Raw genomic sequence first — 20,000 nt, 5'->3', positions numbered from 1 at the left:
CTTAGTAAAGTTCTACACCCTTCTCCACTATATCAGTTCCCCCACAAGCCCCCCTACCTTCTTGTCCAATCTGACCCTCCCCCAAACCCTCCGCTCCGCCATGAGAGGGAGAGGATCATGGGAACAAGCGTTCTCCTTCTCCAAAAAGCCGTCCAAGCCCTTGCACGGAAATTGCTTGGGGAAATTTGTATTGCCTTTTTTTTGTTGAAAACCAATAAAATTCTGAGAACTGATGTGTAAGTGCAGTATGTGACGTGCAGACAGACTAGTGTTGAAAGATTGGTGTTTTATTCATGTTTATGACATCCTATACATGTTATACAGATCTCAGTGATGGTATAAAGATGGGATTGGTTGATGGGAAGGAAGGTCCGGGGTTGAGACATGGTACAGTCCAGGGTTGAGACATGGTACAGTCCATGGTTGGGGATTCAGTTGAAAAGGCTCTTTCCAAAAGACATGGCCTTGTCTGCAGCACTGTCCATGGCAGCATCTGCTGCAGCCCCTTTCACTGCATTAGACACCATACCACCAATACCTGGAGGAACAACCACAACATCAGACACCATGCCACCAATACCTGGAGCAACAACCACAACATCAGACACCATGCCACCAATACCTGGAGGAACAACCACAACATCAGACACCATGCCACCAATACCTGGAGGAACAACCACAACATCAGACACCATTTCAACAATACTGTACATACAAAGACATGGGACTGCAACACACTACCGTTATATCTCCTACAGCGGTGTCACGTTAAGCAGGCTGCAACACACTACCGTTATATCTCCTACAGCGGTGTCACGTTAAGCAGGCTGCAACACACTACCGTTATATCTCCTACAGCGGTGTCACGTTAAGCAGGCTGCAACACACTACCGTTATATCTCCTACAGCGGTGTCACGTTAAGCAGGCTGCAACACACTACCGTTATATCTCCTACAGCGGTGTCACGTTAAGCAGGCTGCAACGGACTCAATGCAGATAAAGGTAACGAATAGAGCAGAAGTGATTTGTTGCTCTACGAGGGGGGAGAAACTGAATTGGTTTGTAGTGTGTTGTGTACATTGTGTGTAGGTAGTGTAGATTGTGTGTAGGTAATACCTGTATTGTGTATAGGTAGTGTGTATTGTGTGTAGGTAGTGTGTATTGTGTGTGGGTAGCATGTTACAGGCGAGGCGAAATGTCTGATTTAGTGTCCATGGTAACCCAGAATAGACAGATCACCTTCGTCTTTCTTCTCCTCCTTAGCTCCTCCTCCGATCATCTCTCCCACCTTCTCCTTCACCACAACAGCTAGACAGAGGGGGAGAGAGGGGGGGCTGTCAAACATGCATCTTCTGCCTCCACATGACCAGATAATTGGTGGAATTTCCTCTTGTTAGTTCTTGCTGATACAAGCTCCCTTTCATGACGTGATGCCACAATCTTTGCAGATTTTTTTGATTTCTGGTAGAAATGAGCTCCTCTACTTTGAAATCTAGACAAACCCAAATAACTAATTTTAGAAGTATGAGCAGTGCCAAAAAGTACAGAGCAAAAAGTTTTTTCAAAAATGAACATATATGGCTTAAGAATGTTGGCTCATCAACTGCAGCGCCATTTAAAATGCCAAAGCCCAGTTTGAACATTTTGAAGGCTGATGACACAAAAATGAACACTAAATGAACACTAACTATACAGTAGTCCATATAACAACCACATTTTGCTGTGCTTAAGGGTTATAAACGTATCAATGTTTCACATGAATGACCCTCCATCAATCAACCAAGTAAACAAACACCATTATCCAGTTTTCTAACAGACATCTTGTTCTCACCTGCTTTGTCGATCACTGCATCCACCTGCTTCCCTGATCCCTTCAGAAAGTCCATCTCTGTGTGTGTTCTGTACTCGGGCCGGAGAGTGTGTGTGTCAGAGAGAGTGTGTGTGTGAGAGAGTGTGTGTGGATGGGTATGCATGGGTTTATATGAGGTTGGCAGAGAGGCTTACAGAGGCCACCCCTCCATCACACACACCCCTGTCAAGTCACACACACCCCTAAGGATGCAGGCCACTTTTATTGTTGGTGTCAGTATGGAAAAACCCAGCAGTGGAACTGTAAATACCGTAGAGGGAGAGAGACCTCATAACTTCATTAGGACCCTCAATGAAACATGCAGCACAACTCAGCTCTTATTCAGGTCCTAATTATAATAATTCACATTTCCTGTTGCTTCAGGAGTATTTTCATGTTGTAGCAAACTGGCTCAAATTATGATCCTACATCTGTATATGCATGGGAAACAGGAAATACTGGATCTGATAGTCCTGAAAGGTCACCAAGCTGTCTGACTCACTGTCAAAACACAGCTATAAAAGCGGACAAAAAAAGACACAAAATGTAACATACAACACACTCCTTCTTACAACAGCCCTTTCTCATTGTGTTGTTGGCCCTAGATTGCTGCTCTGTGTTTGTGTGGATTCCTTAGGGGTGTTGGCTGTGTGTGTTTCTCCATGAAGACACTCCTCTGTTTTAATGTGTTCTGGCGTTGGATCAGAGAGTGTGTGTGTAGAGCAGTTTGGAAATCTCGTGGTTAGAATGGAACATTGGGCTGGTGATATGTCGTCCCGAAGGATCACTTAAAACACTAAGACTGGGAGTTCTAGAACACTGACGCAAGAGGTTCTAAGTTGGCTTTTTCTTTCTGACCTCTCTTGACCCCTCTGTCTCCCTGTCAGCTCCCAGCATGCCGATGGAGGGAGTGACCTCATAGTGTACCTGTAGAGGAGAACAAAGAGCCTGGCTAAACCCCCGGGAGCCCACACGCACGCTCACACGCACGCTCACACACAGAAAACATTGCTAAGACTTGCAGAGGGCAAAGAAAAATGTCCAGGATGGTACCACAATATCTCCATGGTAACATAGGCCATACATACTATTATAAACTGCATCATAATTAGTCACTCAAATGGAGAAATGAAGACGACACGGAAGTTTGGATTTCAACAAAACCGTCTTTAATTCACTGGTACTGTTTATAAAATCAGCAAGTCCGCTTCGATGCCAACTTAAACGTGGTGTGGGAGTGTTTATGTTTTTGTTTGTGTGCTGTGTGTATGGATCTGGGGTTTGTGCAGGTACCTGTGTGTGCGCGTGTGTGTGTGTGAATTTGAGTGCATAATAAGGCAACATGCAGTCATTAGTTTCCACTGGTCTCAAAGAAATAACACACACAAACACACACTCTGTCCCAGGCTTGTTCTGAGTGGCTGAGATGGTTGATGACAGGAGCAGCTGTCGTTAACCATTGACTCTTGTTGTGGGATTCAAAAATCAAATTTAAAATCCATTTCCCAGCATTCCCTGTGTGGGATGCTCTTCTAAGACAACCCCCTGTCTGTCTGACTATTGCTCACAGTGTTGCTATGACAACCACCTGTCTGCCTGACTATTGCTCGGCGGTGTTACTATGACAACCCCCTGTCCGTATGTCTTGCTCGGTGGTGTTACTATGACAACCTCCTGTCTCTGACTATTGCTTGGTGGTGTTACTATGACAACTCCCGTCTGTCTGACTATTGCTCGGTGATGTTACTATGACAACCCCCTGTCTGTCTGACTATTGCACGGTGGTGTTGCTATGACAACCACCTGTCTGCCTGACTATTGCTCGGCGGTGTTACTATGACAACCCCCTGTCCGTATGTCTTGCTCGGTGGTGTTACTATGACAACCTCCTGTCTCTGACTATTGCTTGGTGGTGTTACTATGACAACTCCCGTCTGTCTGACTATTGCTCGGTGATGTTACTATGACAACCCCCTGTCTGTCTGACTATTGCACGGTGGTGTTACTATGACAACTCCCATCTGTCTGACTATTGCTCGGTGGTATTACTATGACAACTCCCGTCTGTCTGACTATTGCTCGGTGGTATTACTATGACAACCCCCTGTCTGTCTGACTATTGCTTGGTGGTATTACTATGACAACCCCCTGTCTGTCTGACTATTGCTCGGTGGTATTACTATGACAACCCACTGTCTGTCTGACTATTGCTCGGTGGTATTACTATAACAAGGAATTTTCCCTTCACAACATCAGGATCCACAGGTATCGCGTTCTGCTTTCATCCCTTCCAACCCTGCCAGCAGACCCAGGGCAGAACTAGACCCAGGCTACACCCAGGCTAGACCAAATCCATTGTAAAGTACTGCGTATATTGATAGCTTCTGTTGTTGTGTGATTCCCAGTCTTTGCAGGAACTTTCTTCCTCTCATGTCGTTTCTAACAAGGGACACACTAACTAACAGAACACCTGTATTGCTTTCTGGCATGTCTCAAACACACTCTAACACACTCTAACACACTCTAACACACACATACCCAAACATACCCAAACAAATGCACACACACACACTCTGTTCATTGCACGGGTCCCTACAGCAGCCTCTCGTGGACAGAACACTCCTGAACTGCCCTACTATCTGACGAGTCTAACACACACACACACACACACACACACATACACACACACACACACACACTACAATCAGATATGATCTCTCTGTGGTTCTGTCATCCTGAATAATCATCGCAGCAGGTCTGCTGGCTGGAGTTTCCTTTCGGATTTCCACGTATTATGGATGAACGTCTATTTGTGCCGCATTAATTCCGCGGCTTGCTGGAACAATTGTGGTGTGGCGTAGTAATCTGAACCGCACGCTCTGAGCATAACAAGGTCACGCCCAGATCTGGTCAATCCTTCTTCTTCTCTTTTGATGAGCACCAACGAAGGCATATATCCACACACCTGGGTCCTTTTCAGACGTCTATCTTAGTGATCCGGCTGATAACATCTACCCTGTGTGTGTGTGTGTGTGTGTGTGTGTGTGTGTGTGTGTGTGTGTGTGTGTGTGTGTGTGTGTGTGTGTGTGTGTGTGTGCAGGTCTCTTGATAGGGTATTGGGAGGTGTGAGGGAGAATATAACACCAGGGGTAACAACATGACAGCAACAACAGAAAGGCGGGGAGCTACATGGGGCAGAACACAGTGTGGGGGGGGCAGAACACAGTGGGGGCAGAACACAGTGGGGGGCAGAACACAGTGGGGGGCAGAACACGGTGGGGGGCAGAACACAGTGGGGGGGGCAGAACACAGTGGGGGGGGCAGAACACAGTGGGGGGCAGAACACAGTGGGGGGCAGAACACAGTGGGGGGGGCAGAAGAGGGTCTCATGGGGTATCAGGAGGTGTATAGAGTTATCTGGAAGAGTCTGTATCTGGTTTGGTTCCATAAAGTCACAAAAAAATAAATAGAACATTTGGAAGTCTGGAACAGCAGGGCGAGGGACCAACGGAGGGCTGGGGAGAAGAGGTCCCTGGAATGACTAGTAACCGCCCTGAGAGAGAGAGAGAGAGGGGGAGAGAGGGAGAGAGATAGAGAGAGATACATACATACATACATACATAGGGGGAGAGAGAGAGAGAGAGAGAGAGAGAGAGAGACATACATACATACATACATACATACATACATAGAGAGAGAGAGAGACATACATAGGGAGAGAGAAATAATCAATAATGATGTCATGATATCACCATCTTCTGCATAAAGAAAACAGAAATAGTGTGGTTGCTTGTCACTTACTTCTCCTCCTTCTCCTCCCTGCTCCATTCCTCCATATTCTGCCTACAGAGAGAGACATTTTACATTAGAGTAACCTTGCCTGAGACCTCATGACTTGGGTTAGCTCCTAGACCTGGTCTCTAGGCTTTAGCTCACTGGGCTAGCACGATCTTACGGCGTACAGACACCCTGGCTTCAAACTGAGTAGGTCACAGCTACATCAAGCACATTATCGCTTATGTCATGCTTATGACAGGCTTATGATAGGGTTGAGTACGACACAGGGCCATTCAGTCCCAGTCTCTGGGCTGAAGTGTCTAATGAAGCAGAGGTTAGCATGAAGCAGAGGTTAGCATGGCATAGCTAGCATAGCAGATGTGATGTCACCCTCCTTGAGACCTGAAGTAATGTTGCGCCCACCCAACCAGAGGCATTATTTTTGTAGGCAGCGGTCAACAGGAGCAAGCTCTGTTATTTTGACTGTGCATCTTAGACCAGAGAGATCCACGCAGGGTAAGTTTATGCCTATGCTACGCGAGAGATGCATAGAGACAGTCTTAAGCTGTGTTATTATCTATAGATACAGCATGGTTAGAGATGGTTATGGATAGTTAGGAGAGGGTTAGGGTAGGGTTTGGAGAGAGTTTTGGAGAGGGTTAGGGTAGGGTTTGGAGAGAGTTTTGGAGAGAGTTAGGAGAGGGTTAGGGTAGGGTTTGGAGAGAGTTTTGGAGAGAGTTAGGAGAGGGTTAGGGTAGGGTTTGGAGAGAGTTATGGAGAGGGTTTGGAGAGGGTTAGGGTAGGGTTTGGAGAGAGTTTTGGAGAGAGTTAGGAGAGGGTTAGGGTAGGGTTTGGAGAGAGTTTTGGAGAGAGTTAGGAGAGGGTTAGGGTAGGGTGTGGAGAGATTTATGGAGAGGGTTTGGAGAGGGTTAGGAGAGAGTTAGGAGATGGTTTAGAACATAGTTTAGGTCCTAACAGGACGCTAGCCAGTCAGTGTTTGAAAGCTCATTCGCCCTTCATATATGCACCTAGGAACAATATGTTAGGCTGAATCATGCAGCATTCGTTAGCCAGCCACCCCACCATAACCTAGAGCATCTGACCCCCCCATCCATCTCCTGTCCAATAGGCACCTCGTATACAGGCTGAGGCTCCTCCTACCAACGGAACACAGAGGAAACAAACACAACAACAACAAAGGGTTAGCAACACAACACCAACAACAACACCAACAACAACACCAACATCAACAACAACACCAACAACAACACCTACACAAACACAACACCAACACAACACCAATACCAACACCAACACAACACCAACACAACATCAACATCAACAACAACACCAACAACAACACAACATCAACAACAACACCAACATCCAACAACAACACAACATCAACATCAACACCAACAACAACATCAACAACAACACCAACACCAACAACAACACCTACACAAACACAACACCAACACAACACCAATACCAACACCAACACAACACCAATAACAACACAACACAACAACAGAACACCAACAACAACACAACAACAACACCAACACAACAACACCTACACAAACACAACACCAACACAACAACAACACACCACCAACAAAACAACACCAACACAAACACAACACGACACCAACACAACAACAACACAACACCACCAACACAATACCAACACAATACCAACACAACACCAACACCAATACAACACCAACACCAACAACATCAACAACACCACTACCACCAACACAACAACACAACAACACCAACACAACAACAACACAACAACATTAACAACACTACCACCACCAACAACAACACCAACACAACAACACACCACCAACACAACAACACCAACACAACACTAACACAGCACAACAACACCAATACAACACCAACACCTACACTAACACAACAACAACACCAACACAGCACAAAAACAGCATCAACACAACACAAACACAACGCAACAATAACAACACACCAACAACAACAACAACACAACACCAACACAACACAACAACATCAACACAACAACAACACCAACACAGCACAACAACATCAACACAACAACAACACCAACACAACACCAACACTAACACAACAACAACACCAACACAACACAACACAACAACACACAACACAACAACACACCACCAACAACAACACCAACACAGCACAACAACAGCATCAACACAAAACAAACACAACATAACAACAACAACAACACCACCAACACAACACCACCACCACCAACAGCAACACCAACACACCACCACACCAACAACAATAACAACAACAACAACACCAACACAACACCAACACAAACACAACACCAACACACCAACAACAACACAACACCAACAACAACACACTACACCAACACAACAACAGCACACCAACAACACAACACAACACAAAAACAACACCAACACAACAACACCATCACACCACTACCAACAACAACAACAACACACCAACAACAAAACCAACACAACACCATCACAAACACAACACTAACACACCAACAACAATACACAACACAACACCAACAACAACACACAGCACCAACACAACAACAACACACCAACACAACAACACCAACACAACACCAACACAACCCCAACAACAACACACCAACACAACACCAACACACCAACAACAACAACACAGCACAACAACAGCATCAACACAACAACAACAACACCAACACAACACCACCAACAACAACAATAACAACAACACACCACCAACAACAACAACAACAACAGAACCAACACAACAACAAAACCAATGCAACATCAACACAAACACAACACCAACAACAACAGACAACACAAAACGATACCAACAACAACACACAACAACAACAACACCAACAACACACCAACAACAACAACACCAACACAACGCAATACAAACACAAACACAACAACAATACCAACACAACACCACAACACCAACACAACACCAACACCAACACAACACCAACACGACAACAAGGGGTTAGCAACACAACACCAACACATATTCATATGGAGAATGTGGAGTGAGTAACAGGCCTACCATTGTAGGGCTACCATCAAACCTAATCTGCCTGAATTTCTGAACCACTGGCTATTAAAGGAGCTGCCAGTCATCTGTCTGTCTGTCTGTCTGTCTGTCTGTCTGTCTGTCTGTCTGTCTGTCTGTCTGTCTGTCTGTCTGTCTGTCTGTCTGTCCACCCGTCCTTCTTTCGATCAGAGCAGCGGTACTGTGGGAAATAGCGACACCAAGTGGTCAAACAACAGACTGCTCTTGTGACGTCATCATGGCACGACCATCTGAGACCGACTGAAGGATTTTGACTGTCATGCTTTTTGAGGCTGCATTCATGTTGTATTCAACCTTGTTGTTACTCAACCTTGTTGTTACTCAACCTTGTTGTTATTCAACCTTGTTGTTATTCAACCTTGTTGTTATTCAACCTTGTTGTTACTCAACCTTGCTTCTCCCTTTCCCCTTTCCTTTCAAAGGGAAAGAGCGATACCTCGTCAGTTGTACAACTGAATGCATTCAACTGAAAAAGGGTGCTGTGTCACCTGATTGATAGTCTTGCGAGGCCTGAAGCCTGGGCTTTCAGAGGCTACCTGATTGATAAGGTCAAGTTATTGTGTCTAGTATTATGTCAACGGTCCTAATCTGCCATTCCTTACCAGTTAATGTGTTGATTGATCACTTGTATATTCTTGTTCACATTGACCTGTCAGTCTGTTGTCATGGTAACTCACCGCTTGTCCGGTATTCTCCATGCCTCCCTGTAAGAGGTCAGCTCCAGCAGTGGGGTCCCCGACGATGTTCGCCTGGTCGCGGTTAGCAACTAACACAGAGATCAATTTATCAATCAATCAATCAGATCCCAAAATAATGTGTGTGTGTGCGTGTCTGTGTGTGTCTTACCTATGTTTACCCCTGCGTCCATTCCCTCCTTTGTCTTTGAACCTGAGAACAGAAAGACATTACAACACATCAATATATTACAATCATATTGCAATTGATACGTGAAGAATGATCAGGCATCAGTTTTGTGATATATTATGTAAACACAGAGTAGGAATGAACTACTGTGTTAATGAGTGCAGTAAACAGAAATCTGTTGGAATCTTCAAGTATTATAGTTATCTGGTGAGGAGGTTTCTGGCCACCCAGTAGCAGAACACTGTATGTCACTCACTTTAACATCCAAGAGGATGATATTATCTTATGATTCCTCTGCTCCATAATATTAGTTTCCCCCTTCCTTTCTCTCTCTAACCCCCCTCTCTCTCTCCATCCCCCTCTCTCTCTCTAACCCTTTCTCTCTCTAACCCCTCTCTCTCTCTCCATCCCCCTCTCTCTCTCTCTAACCCTTTCTCTCTCTAACCCCCCTCTCTCTCTCCATCCCCCCGCTCTCCCCTCTCTCTCCATCCCCCTCTCTCTCTTTAACCCTTTCTCTCTCTAACCCTTTCTCTCGCTCTCTCCATCCCCCTCTCTCTCTCTCTCTCCCCCCTCTCTCTCTCTAACCCTTTCTCTCTCTTTTCTCTTTCTCTCTCCCTCTCTCGCCCCTCTCTCTCTCTCTCTCTCTCTCTCCATCCCCCCTCTCTCTCCTCCAACCCTCTCTCTCTCTTTTCTCTTTCTCTCTCCCTCTCTCTCCCCTCTCTTTCTTCTCTCTCCCTCTCTCTCTCTTTTCTCCTTCTCTCCCTCTCTCTCACACCCCTCTCTCCCTCTCTCTCTCTCTTTGTCGCTATCGCTCTCTTTCTCCCCTCTCTCTAACCCCTCTCTCTCCCCCTCTCTCGCTCCCTCTCTCTCACACCCTCTCTCCCTCCCTCTCTCTCTCTCTCTTTGTCGCTATCGCTCTCTTTCTCCCCCTCTCCTAACCCCCTCTCCCCCTCTCTCGCTCCCTCTCTCTCACACCCCTCTCTCCCTCTCTCTCTCTCTCTCTCTCTCTCTCTCTCTCTCTCTGTCGCTATCGCTCTCTTTCTCCCCCTCTCTCTAACCCCCTCTCTCTCTCCCCCTCTCTCTTTGTCTCTCTCTCTCTCCTTCCCCCCCTCTCTCTCCCTCACCCCTCTCTCTCTTTGTTTCACTCTCTCTCTGACGTTACAGTATTATATATTCCTAGGCTGATTAAATAGTCGTTATGCAACCAGCTGGATAGAGGGAAAGAAAAAGAGAGGGATAGAGAGAGAAATAAATAGAGGGAGGGGGGAGGGAGAGAGAGAGGGGGGATGGAGAGAGAGAGGGGGGATGGAGAGAAAGAGAGAGCCTACAAGGATGATGCACAAGCAAATCCAGCAAAAAAAATCCAGCAAAAAAAACAGTAAAATAATATATCTATTTCACATAACCAGTAGAATTATATATCTATTTCACATAACCAGTAGAATTATATATCTATTTCACATAACCAGTAGAATTATATATCTATTTCACATAACCAGTAGAATTATATATCTATTTCACATAACCAGTACAATTATACATCTATTTCACATGACCAGTACAATTATATATCTATTTCACATAACCAGTACAATTATATATCTATTTCACATAACCAGTACAATTATATATCTAATTCACATAACCAGTACAATTATATATCTATTTCACATAACCAGTACAATTATATATCTATTTCACATAACCAGTACAATTATATATCTATTTCACATAACCAGTACAATTATATATCTATTTCACATAACCAGTACAATTATATATCTAATTCACATAACCAGTACAATTATATATCTATTTCACATAACCAGTACAATTATATATCTATTTCACATAACCAGTACAATTATATATCTAATTCACATACAAAAACACATGTTCCATAGCACACTGTTGATTGGATATGAGTACTCTCGCGTTCTCTCTCTACAGTACCTCTCTCTCTTCCCGCCCTCTTTCTCTCTCCTCCACACTCTCTCAGAACCGCAGATGCCTCACTTCATCTATCTTCCGTTTCTCTCTTGTTTTCTTTCTGTCATACCCCTTTCTCTCTTTCTCCCTGCACGCTTCTCGCTCTCTGTGAGCCACGTGACGAGCTGCACAGTGCTGTAGCAGATACACACCAATACGCACAGTGGCACACACACACATTGCAGCATGGCTGGGACAAAGTTTACTTCTCTGAGTCAGAGGAGCACCACTCCTGGGTACAGCTTCTATCTGCTTCTATCTATTACGTGTGTTTGTGCACAGCAAATTCTCCAGTGTGAAAAACAACAACAACATTGACAGTGTTAAATCAACACTGAAAGTGTGGACCCATATAGACACCAGAACAGTGTTAAATGAACACACTGCTTAGTGTAAAACATTATTCAGATATTTCCCAGAGTACCTTTCAAGTAAATTGTAGCTATCACCCATGACTGTATTTGTTAGTGCTTGTTGCATTCATCCATCTACAGTCCTGAAGACTTCACCAAATTACATCCTAAGTGAAAATGTTATTTATTTAAAATGTTTATGCAATACCATACATATTTCATTATGCCTTATTTTCAGGGTCTTGTTTAACATCAATACAGGGGCCTGAAACTTATACACATCACTTTAAACCAAAAACCACACCTATCATTATCAATTTCCCAGCATGCTTTATTGCAGGGTGATTTTCAGAGTTGTTTGTTTCAATATCTATGTTTGTGCATGTACACTGATTGATTGATTAATCTTATGCTACACGAACACACCAAGACAGTCGTGAAGAGGGCACGACAAAGCCTATTTCCCCTCAGGAGACTGAAAAGATTTGGCATGGGTCCTCAGATCTTCAAAAGGTTCTACAGCTGCACCATCGAGAGCATCCTAACTGGTTGTATCACTGCCTGGTATGGCAACTGCTCAGCCTCCGCAAGGCTCTACAGAGGGTAGTGCGTATGGCCCAGTACATCACTGAAAGTTTCTTCAAGTGCATTCGTAAAAACCATCAAGTGCTATGATGAAACTGGCTCTCATGAGGATCGTCACAGGAAAGGAAGACCCAGAAATTGCAGCCCAAATAAATGCTTCATAGTTCAAGTAACAGACACATCTCAACATCAACTGTCCAGAGGAGACTGTGTGAATCAGGCCTTCATGGTTGAATTGATGCAAAGAAACCACTACTAAAGGACACCAATAATAAGAAGAGACTTGCTTGGGCCAAGAAACACGAGCAACGGACATTAGACTGGTGGATAGGTCCAAATTTGAGATTTTTGGTTCCAACCGCTGTCTTTGTGATACACGGAGTAGGTGAATGGATCATCTCTGCATGTGTGGTTCCCACTGTGAAGCATGGAGGAGGAGGTGTGATTTATTTAGACTTCAAGGCAAACTTAACCAGCATGGCTACAACAGCATTCTGCAGCGATTCGCCATCCCGTCTTGTTTGCGCTTAGTGGCACTATCATTTGTTTTTCAACAGAACAATGAACCAACACACCTACAGGCTGTGTGAGGGCTATTTCACCAAGAAGGAAAGTGATGGAGGGCTGCATCAGATGACCTGGCCTCCACAATCACCTGAACTCAACCCAATTGAGATGGTTTGGGATGAGTTGGACCACAGAGTAAAGGAAAAGCAGCCAACAAGTGCTCAGCATATGTTGTAACTCCTTCAAGACTGTTGGAACAGCATTCCAGGTGAAGCTGGTTGAGAGAATTCCAAGAGTGTGCAAAGCTATCATCAAGGCAAAAGATGCCTACTTTGAAGAATCTCAAATCTCAAATATATTTTGATATGTTTAAAACGTTTTTGGTTACTACATGATTCCATATGTGTTATTTCATAGATTTGATGTCTTCATTATTATTCTACAATGTAGAAAATAGTTCAAATAAAGAAAGACCCGTGAATGAGTAGGTGTGTCCAAACTTTTGACTGGTACTCTAAATGTTTCTAAACTAATCCAATCAGTTAGTTGGAGTTGAAGTTTCAGGCCCCTCTATTAGCATAAAAGTAGGCCCTCAAAATAGGGCCTTATGAAATACTTCTGGTACTGTGTTAAATATACATGTTTTATTATAAGATGTTTGCTTAGGATCTCACTTGGGGAACTCCATAGGACTGAAAATGGATGAACGCAATAACCATGTGTCTGTCACCAGTGGAGGCTGGTGGGATGAGCTATAGGAGGAGGGGCTCATTGTAATGTCTGGAATGGAATATATGGAATGGTATCAAAGACATGAAACCACCTCCTATATCTTCTCCCACCAGTCTCCTCTGTCTGTCACTAACAACTAAAGTCATGGGTGGTAACTCTACAATGTACTCGAAAAGCAAGGCGTATTTGAATACGGCTTTCCACTAAATAAGTTAATTTAACACTGTTCCGGTGTCTATATAGGTCCCCAGTTTCAACGAGTTCAGTGTTAATTTAACACTGTTCCGGTGTCTATATAGGTCCCCAGTTTCAACCAGTTCAGTGTTGATTTAACACTGTTCCGGTGTCTATATAGGTCCCCAGTTTCAACCAGTTCAGTGTTGATTTAACACTGTTCCGGTGTCTATATAGGTCCCCAGTTTCAACCAGTTCAGTGTTGATTTAACACTGTTCCGGTGTCTATATAGGTCCCCAGTTTCAACCAGTTCAGTGTTGATTTAACACTGTTCCGGTGTCTATATAGGTCCCCAGTTTCAACCAGTTCAGTGTTAATTTAACACTGTTCCGGTGTCTATATAGGTCCCCAGTTTCAACCAGTTCAGTGTTGATTTAACACTGTTCCGGTGTCTATATAGGTCCCCAGTTTCAACCAGTTCAGTGTTGATTTAACACTGTTCCGGTGTATATAGAGGTCCCCAGTTTCAACCAGTTCAGTGTTAATTTAACACTGTTCCGGTGTCTATATAGGTCCCCAGTTTCAACCAGTTCAGTGTTGATTTAACACTGTTCCGGTGTCTATATAGGTCCCCAGTTTCAACCAGTTCAGTGTTGATTTAACACTGTTCCGGTGTCTATATAGGTCCCCAGTTTCAACCATTTCAGTGTTAATTTAACACTGTTCCGGTGTCTATATAGGTCCCCAGTTTCAACCATTTCAGTGTTAATTTAACACTGTTCCGGTGTCTATATAGGTCCCCAGTTTCAACCAGTTCAGTGTTAATTTAACACTGTTCCGGTGTCTATATAGGTCCCCAGTTTCAACCAGTTCAGTGTTGATTTAACACTGTTCCGGTGTCTATATAGGTCCCCAGTTTCAACCATTTCAGTGTTAATTTAACACTGTTCCGGTGTCTATATAGGTCCCCAGTTTCAACCATTTCAGTGTTAATTTAACACTGTTCCGGTGTCTATATAGGTCCCCAGTTTCAACCAGTTCAGTGTTCATTTAACACTGTTCCGGTGTCTATATAGGTCCCCAGTTTCAACCAGTTCAGTGTTGATTTAACACGGTTCCGGTGTCTATATAGGTCCCCAGTTTCAACCAGTTCAGTGTTAATTTAACACTGTTCCGGTGTCTATATAGGTCCCCAGTTTCAACCAGTTCAGTGTTAATTTAACACTGTTCCGGTGTCTATATAGGTCCCCAGTTTCAACCAGTTCAGTGTTGATTTAACACTGTTCCGGTGTCTATATAGGTCCCCAGTTTCAACCAGTTCAGTGTTAATTTAACACGGTTCCGGTGTCTATATAGGTCCCCAGTTTCAACCAGTTCAGTGTTAATTTAACACTGTTCCGGTGTCTATATAGGTCCCCAGTTTCAACCAGTTCAGTGTTAATTTAACACTGTTCCGGTGTCTATATAGGTCCCCAGTTTCAACCAGTTCAGTGTTAATTTAACACTGTTCCGGTGTCTATATAGGTCCCCAGTTTCAACCAGTTCAGTGTTGATTTAACACTGTTCCGGTGTCTATATAGGTCCCCAGTTTCAACCAGTTCAGTGTTAATTTAACACTCTGTGTTAATTTGGTTTATGGAACACAGGAGAACTTGCTGTGTTCCCTCTACACATCATGTAGTGTTTCTTGGTGTTTTCCAGCAGGATTCATCTCAGTCTTATTATACACAACTCATCAGATAAATATGATGGTGTGGTGTTGGTTCAACGTGATGCCTATGAGTTTCAACCACCTCTATTAGGGTAAAACTAGGCCCTCCAGATACATTGTTTTGATAACTTAAAATGGATGAATGCAACAACCATGTCTCTGTCACTAACAAATACAGTCATGGGTGGTAACTCTACAATTCACTCAAAAGGCAAGGTCTTTACATTAAGCGAAGTGTTAATTTAACATTGTTCCAGCTCCAATCTATGGGTCCACAGATTCAACACTTTCAATGTTGATTTAACACTCTCAGTGTTCATTTCATTTTACACTGTACAACTTCCTGTGTGTGTGTACATGAGGATTCGTACAGTGTGAGTGCGTGACCGTCTGTCTGTCGACAGCAGGAATGGGCCCCCCTTTTGTAGGCCTGCTTATCAATTTACCCCAAAATTCTATAATAATATAAATATATATTTTTGTGGAAATCAGTCTACTATATAGATATTGAAAAAAGTTTTTGTCAATGGAAACATATTGGATTATCTATGACAGGGATGGACAACTAGCAGAGATCAATTTCCAATGTTTTATTTGTTTTATTTTTTGGAACTCAGTCGGACTTTCAACTTAATGTTGAGTGTTAGAATATTAGAATACAAAAGGTGCAATTGTCTAAATGTGGTTGTGCAGCAGCAGTTTTTCTCCTGTTATGTCGGTCACTGACAGTCACTCAATTAGCCCACGTCAGCTAACGTTTTTTAGATCGGTAAGTTAGCCTAGCCAGCTAACTACACTTGTAGTAATAATGGTCAAATCACCGATGTTGTTCATCACAGATATCATGTTCAAAACTGAAAAACATTATCTCCAGCCCATGGCAAAATGAAAACATTATCTCCAGCCCATGGCAAAATGAAAAACATTATCTCCACCTCATGGCAAAATGAAAAACATTATCTCCACCTCATGGCAAAATGAAAAACATTATCTCCACCTCATGGCAAAATGAAAAACATTATCTCCACCTCATGGCAAAATGAAAAACATTATCTCCACCTCATGGCAAAATGAAAAACATTATCTCCACCTCATGGCAAAATGAAAAACATTATCTCCACCTCATGGCAAAATGAAAACATTATCTCCACCTCATGGCAAAATGAAAAACATTATCTCCAGCCCATGGCAAAATGAAAACATTATCTCCACCTCATGGCAAAATGAAAACATTATCTCCACCTCATGGCAAAATGAAAAACATTATCTCCACCTCATGGCAAAATGAAAACATTATCTCCACCTCATGGCAAAATGAAAAACATTATCTCCACCTCATGGCAAAATGAAAACATTATCTCCACCTCATGGCAAAATGAAAAACATTATCTCCACCTCATGGCAAAATGAAAACATTATCTCCACCTCATGGCAAAATGAAAAACATTATCTCCAGCCCATGGCAAAATGAAAAACATTATCTCCACCTCATGGCAAAATGAAAACATTATCTCCACCTCATGGCAAAATGAAAAACATTATCTCCAGCCCATGGCAAAATGAGTAGATTTCCAGGAAATGAACTCTAACATGTTAATGTTTTCTCTCCCTGTCAAGAGGGGGGCCGCTAAAATGGTTAACAAAATGTAACTTAGGGCCCCAAACGCTGACTTTATGTGTGGGTATGGATCTGGGTACATATTGCGGACCCTCATAATGAGTTCAGATTTTTTGTGGCCCCCACCCCCATCAGTTGCCCATCCCTGGTCTACAGTATCCAGACCAATACAGTGTTCTTTTTATAGCTGTTTAGCAGCAGGGTATACCCCTGAAAGAGAGCACCTCTGCAGCCAATGACCATATGCATATGAGCACACACACACACGCCCGTGCACATGTACGCGCACACGCACGCACGTGCATGCACACTTCTGCTCCAGTAAGCTTTGAGTAGATGACCTTGTTAGAGAGGAGTTGCATTCTGGGTAAAATTGCATCGCATTTTGTGATAGAAGTAATAATCCATACATGATTTATTTTGATAGGATCGACTCCTCCTGGGCCCTGGCGCGCACACACACACACACACACACACACACACACACACACACACACACACACACACACACACACACACACACACACACACACACACACACACACACACACACACACACACACACACACACACACACACACACACACACACACACACACACACACACACACACAGACACACACAGCTGACGTCTGCAGTCTCAGTTGATAGATTACACACACAAGTTTAAAAATATATATAGTGCCAAATAAGGGTTCTTTGGCTTGTAACCATAGCGCATCCATTTATGGCACTGTACAGAACACTTTTTTGAAGGTTCTATAAAGAACCTTGCACATAATGTTCTAAATGGAACTTGCATGATGCTATAAAGAAACCTTTATTGACACAAAGCCATATGCAAATCTTTCACAGGACATTGTCAATAGCTGTAAAATTACATGACAATTGACGGCGTAACACAACACACTAGATAAACTGGAATGACACTCTCATTCCCGGTTGCACAAAAAGAGCTTGAGTAAACCACGCCCCAAAATATTCTAATGAGCTGTTGGCCCTACATTTGAATTATCACTAAAAGAGTCATTACAGTTCCACATAGAACCATCACCCTTCCACTTGAGGAACCATCTTTTTTTATTTTGCCGTTATTTTACCAGGTAAATTGACTGAGAACACGTTCTCATTTGCAGTAACGACCTGGGGAATAGTTACAGGGGAGAGGAGGGGGATGAATGAGCCAATTGTAAACTGGGGATTATTAGGTGACCGTGATGGTTTGAGGGCCAGATTGGGATTTAGCCAGGACACCGGGGTTAACACCCCTACTCTTACAATAAATGCCATGTGCTCTTTAATGACCTCAGAGAGTCAGGACACCCGTTTAACGTCCCATCCGAAAGACAGCACCCTACACAGGGCAGTGTCCCCAATCACTGCCCTGGGGCATTGGGATATATATATATATATATTTTTAGACCAGAGGAAAGAGTGCCTCCTACTGGCCCTCCAACACAATTTCCAGCAGCATCTGGTCTCCCATCTAGGAACTGACCAGGACCAACCCTGCTTAGCTTCAGAAGCGGTATGCAGGGTGGTATGCTGTGTAGATACAGTAGGTTTTCAGGAACATGAACCCTCTGGCAGGTAGCATAGCGGTAAGAGTATTGGGCCAGTAACCGAAAGGTCACTAGTGAAGTTAAAAGGGGAAATAATTGTGTCGATCTGCCCTTGGGGAAGGTACTTAACCCTAATTGCTGAATAATAGCTGATCTCTCAGAGTGGGATATCCACAAAATACATTTCCTCACCACACACTTGTACAGGTTACACTAATATAAGCACCCCCTTCACCGAACCTCTCTCCATCTGTCCATCTCTTTCTCCATTTATCCATCTCTTTCTCCATCTGTCCATCTCTTTCTCCATCTATCCATCTCTTTCTCCATCTGTCCATCTCTTTCTCCATCTATCCATCTCTTTCTCCATCTGTCCATCTCTTTCTCCATCTATCCATCTCTTTCTCCATCTGTCCATCTCTTTCTCCATCTGTCCATCTCTTTCTCCATCTATCCATCTCTTTCTCCATCTATCCATCTCCATCTATCCATCTCTTTCTCCATCTGTCCATCTCTTTCTCCATCTATCCATCTCTTTCTCCATTTATCCATCTCTTTCTCCATTTATCCATCTCTTTCTCCATCTATCCATCTCCATCTATCCATCTCTTTCTCCATCTATCCATCTCTTTCTCCATTTATCCATCTCTTTCTCCATCTATCCATCTCCATCTATCCATCTCTTTCTCCATCTGTCCATCTCTTTCTCCATCTATCCATCTCTTTCTCCATCTGTCCATCTCTTTCTCCATCTATCCATCTCTTTCTCCATCTGTCCATCTCTTTCTCCATCTATCCATCTCTTTCTCCATCTGTCCATCTCTTTCTCCATCTATCCATCTCTTTCTCCATTTATCCATCTCTTTCTCCATCTATCCATCTCTTTCTCCATCTATCCATCTCTTTCTCCATTTATCCATCTCTTTCTCCATTTATCCATCTCTTTCTCCATCTATCCATCTCTTTCTCCATTTATCCATCTCTTTCTCCATCTATCCATCTCCATCTATCCATCTCTTTCTCCATCTGTCCATCTCTTTCTCCATCTATCCATCTCTTTCTCCATCTGTCCATCTCTTTCTCCATCTATCCATCTCTTTCTCCATCTGTCCATCTCTTTCTCCATCTATCCATCTCTTTCTCCATTTATCCATCTCTTTCTCCATCTA

At 43.4% G+C, this 20,000-nt stretch overlaps 2 protein-coding genes and 1 long non-coding RNA gene across 4 annotated transcripts in view; 1 reads left to right on the top strand and 2 right to left on the bottom strand.

Moving 5' to 3' along the window:
- The window catches only part of LOC112244630 (glutamate dehydrogenase, mitochondrial), a 32,333-nt gene extending 32,100 nt beyond the window's left edge, over positions 1-233 (top strand). Inside the window, exon 13 of the mRNA XM_042305532.1 lies at positions 1-233. This exon is cut by the window's left edge and continues 759 nt beyond it. The gene's annotated coding sequence lies outside the window, so the exon portion shown is untranslated.
- Positions 234-2,996: 2,763 nt separating this feature from the next.
- On the bottom strand, positions 2,997-5,070 carry LOC121840692. Its single transcript, XR_006079823.1, has 2 exons — positions 3,654-5,070; positions 2,997-3,438 (listed from the first exon to the last, which is right to left on the bottom strand). It is a non-coding gene; the product is annotated as an uncharacterized LOC121840692 (long non-coding RNA).
- A 135-nt stretch (positions 5,071-5,205) lies between these two features.
- Positions 5,206-20,000, bottom strand: part of LOC112244651 (alpha-synuclein-like) — a 19,043-nt gene continuing 4,248 nt past the window's right edge. The window contains exons 2-6 of one of the 2 annotated variants that reach the window (XM_042305533.1): positions 9,582-9,623; positions 9,413-9,501; positions 6,761-6,784; positions 5,652-5,693; positions 5,206-5,403 (exon numbers count right to left, since the gene is read on the bottom strand). In XM_042305533.1, the coding sequence (XP_042161467.1) occupies positions 5,392-5,403; positions 5,652-5,693; positions 6,761-6,784; positions 9,413-9,501; positions 9,582-9,623 (209 nt within the window). In that variant the 3' untranslated portion in view covers positions 5,206-5,391. The remainder of the gene's footprint in view (positions 5,404-5,651; positions 5,694-6,760; positions 6,785-9,412; positions 9,502-9,581; positions 9,624-20,000) is intronic. The other variant, XM_042305534.1, reaches the window with a different exon arrangement.

Source organism: Oncorhynchus tshawytscha, linkage group LG24, assembly GCF_018296145.1.
Source record: "Oncorhynchus tshawytscha isolate Ot180627B linkage group LG24, Otsh_v2.0, whole genome shotgun sequence".
NCBI lineage: Eukaryota > Metazoa > Chordata > Actinopteri > Salmoniformes > Salmonidae > Oncorhynchus > Oncorhynchus tshawytscha.
Note: the sequence above shows the minus strand (reverse complement) of the source record. Positions and strands in the feature narration are given on the sequence as shown.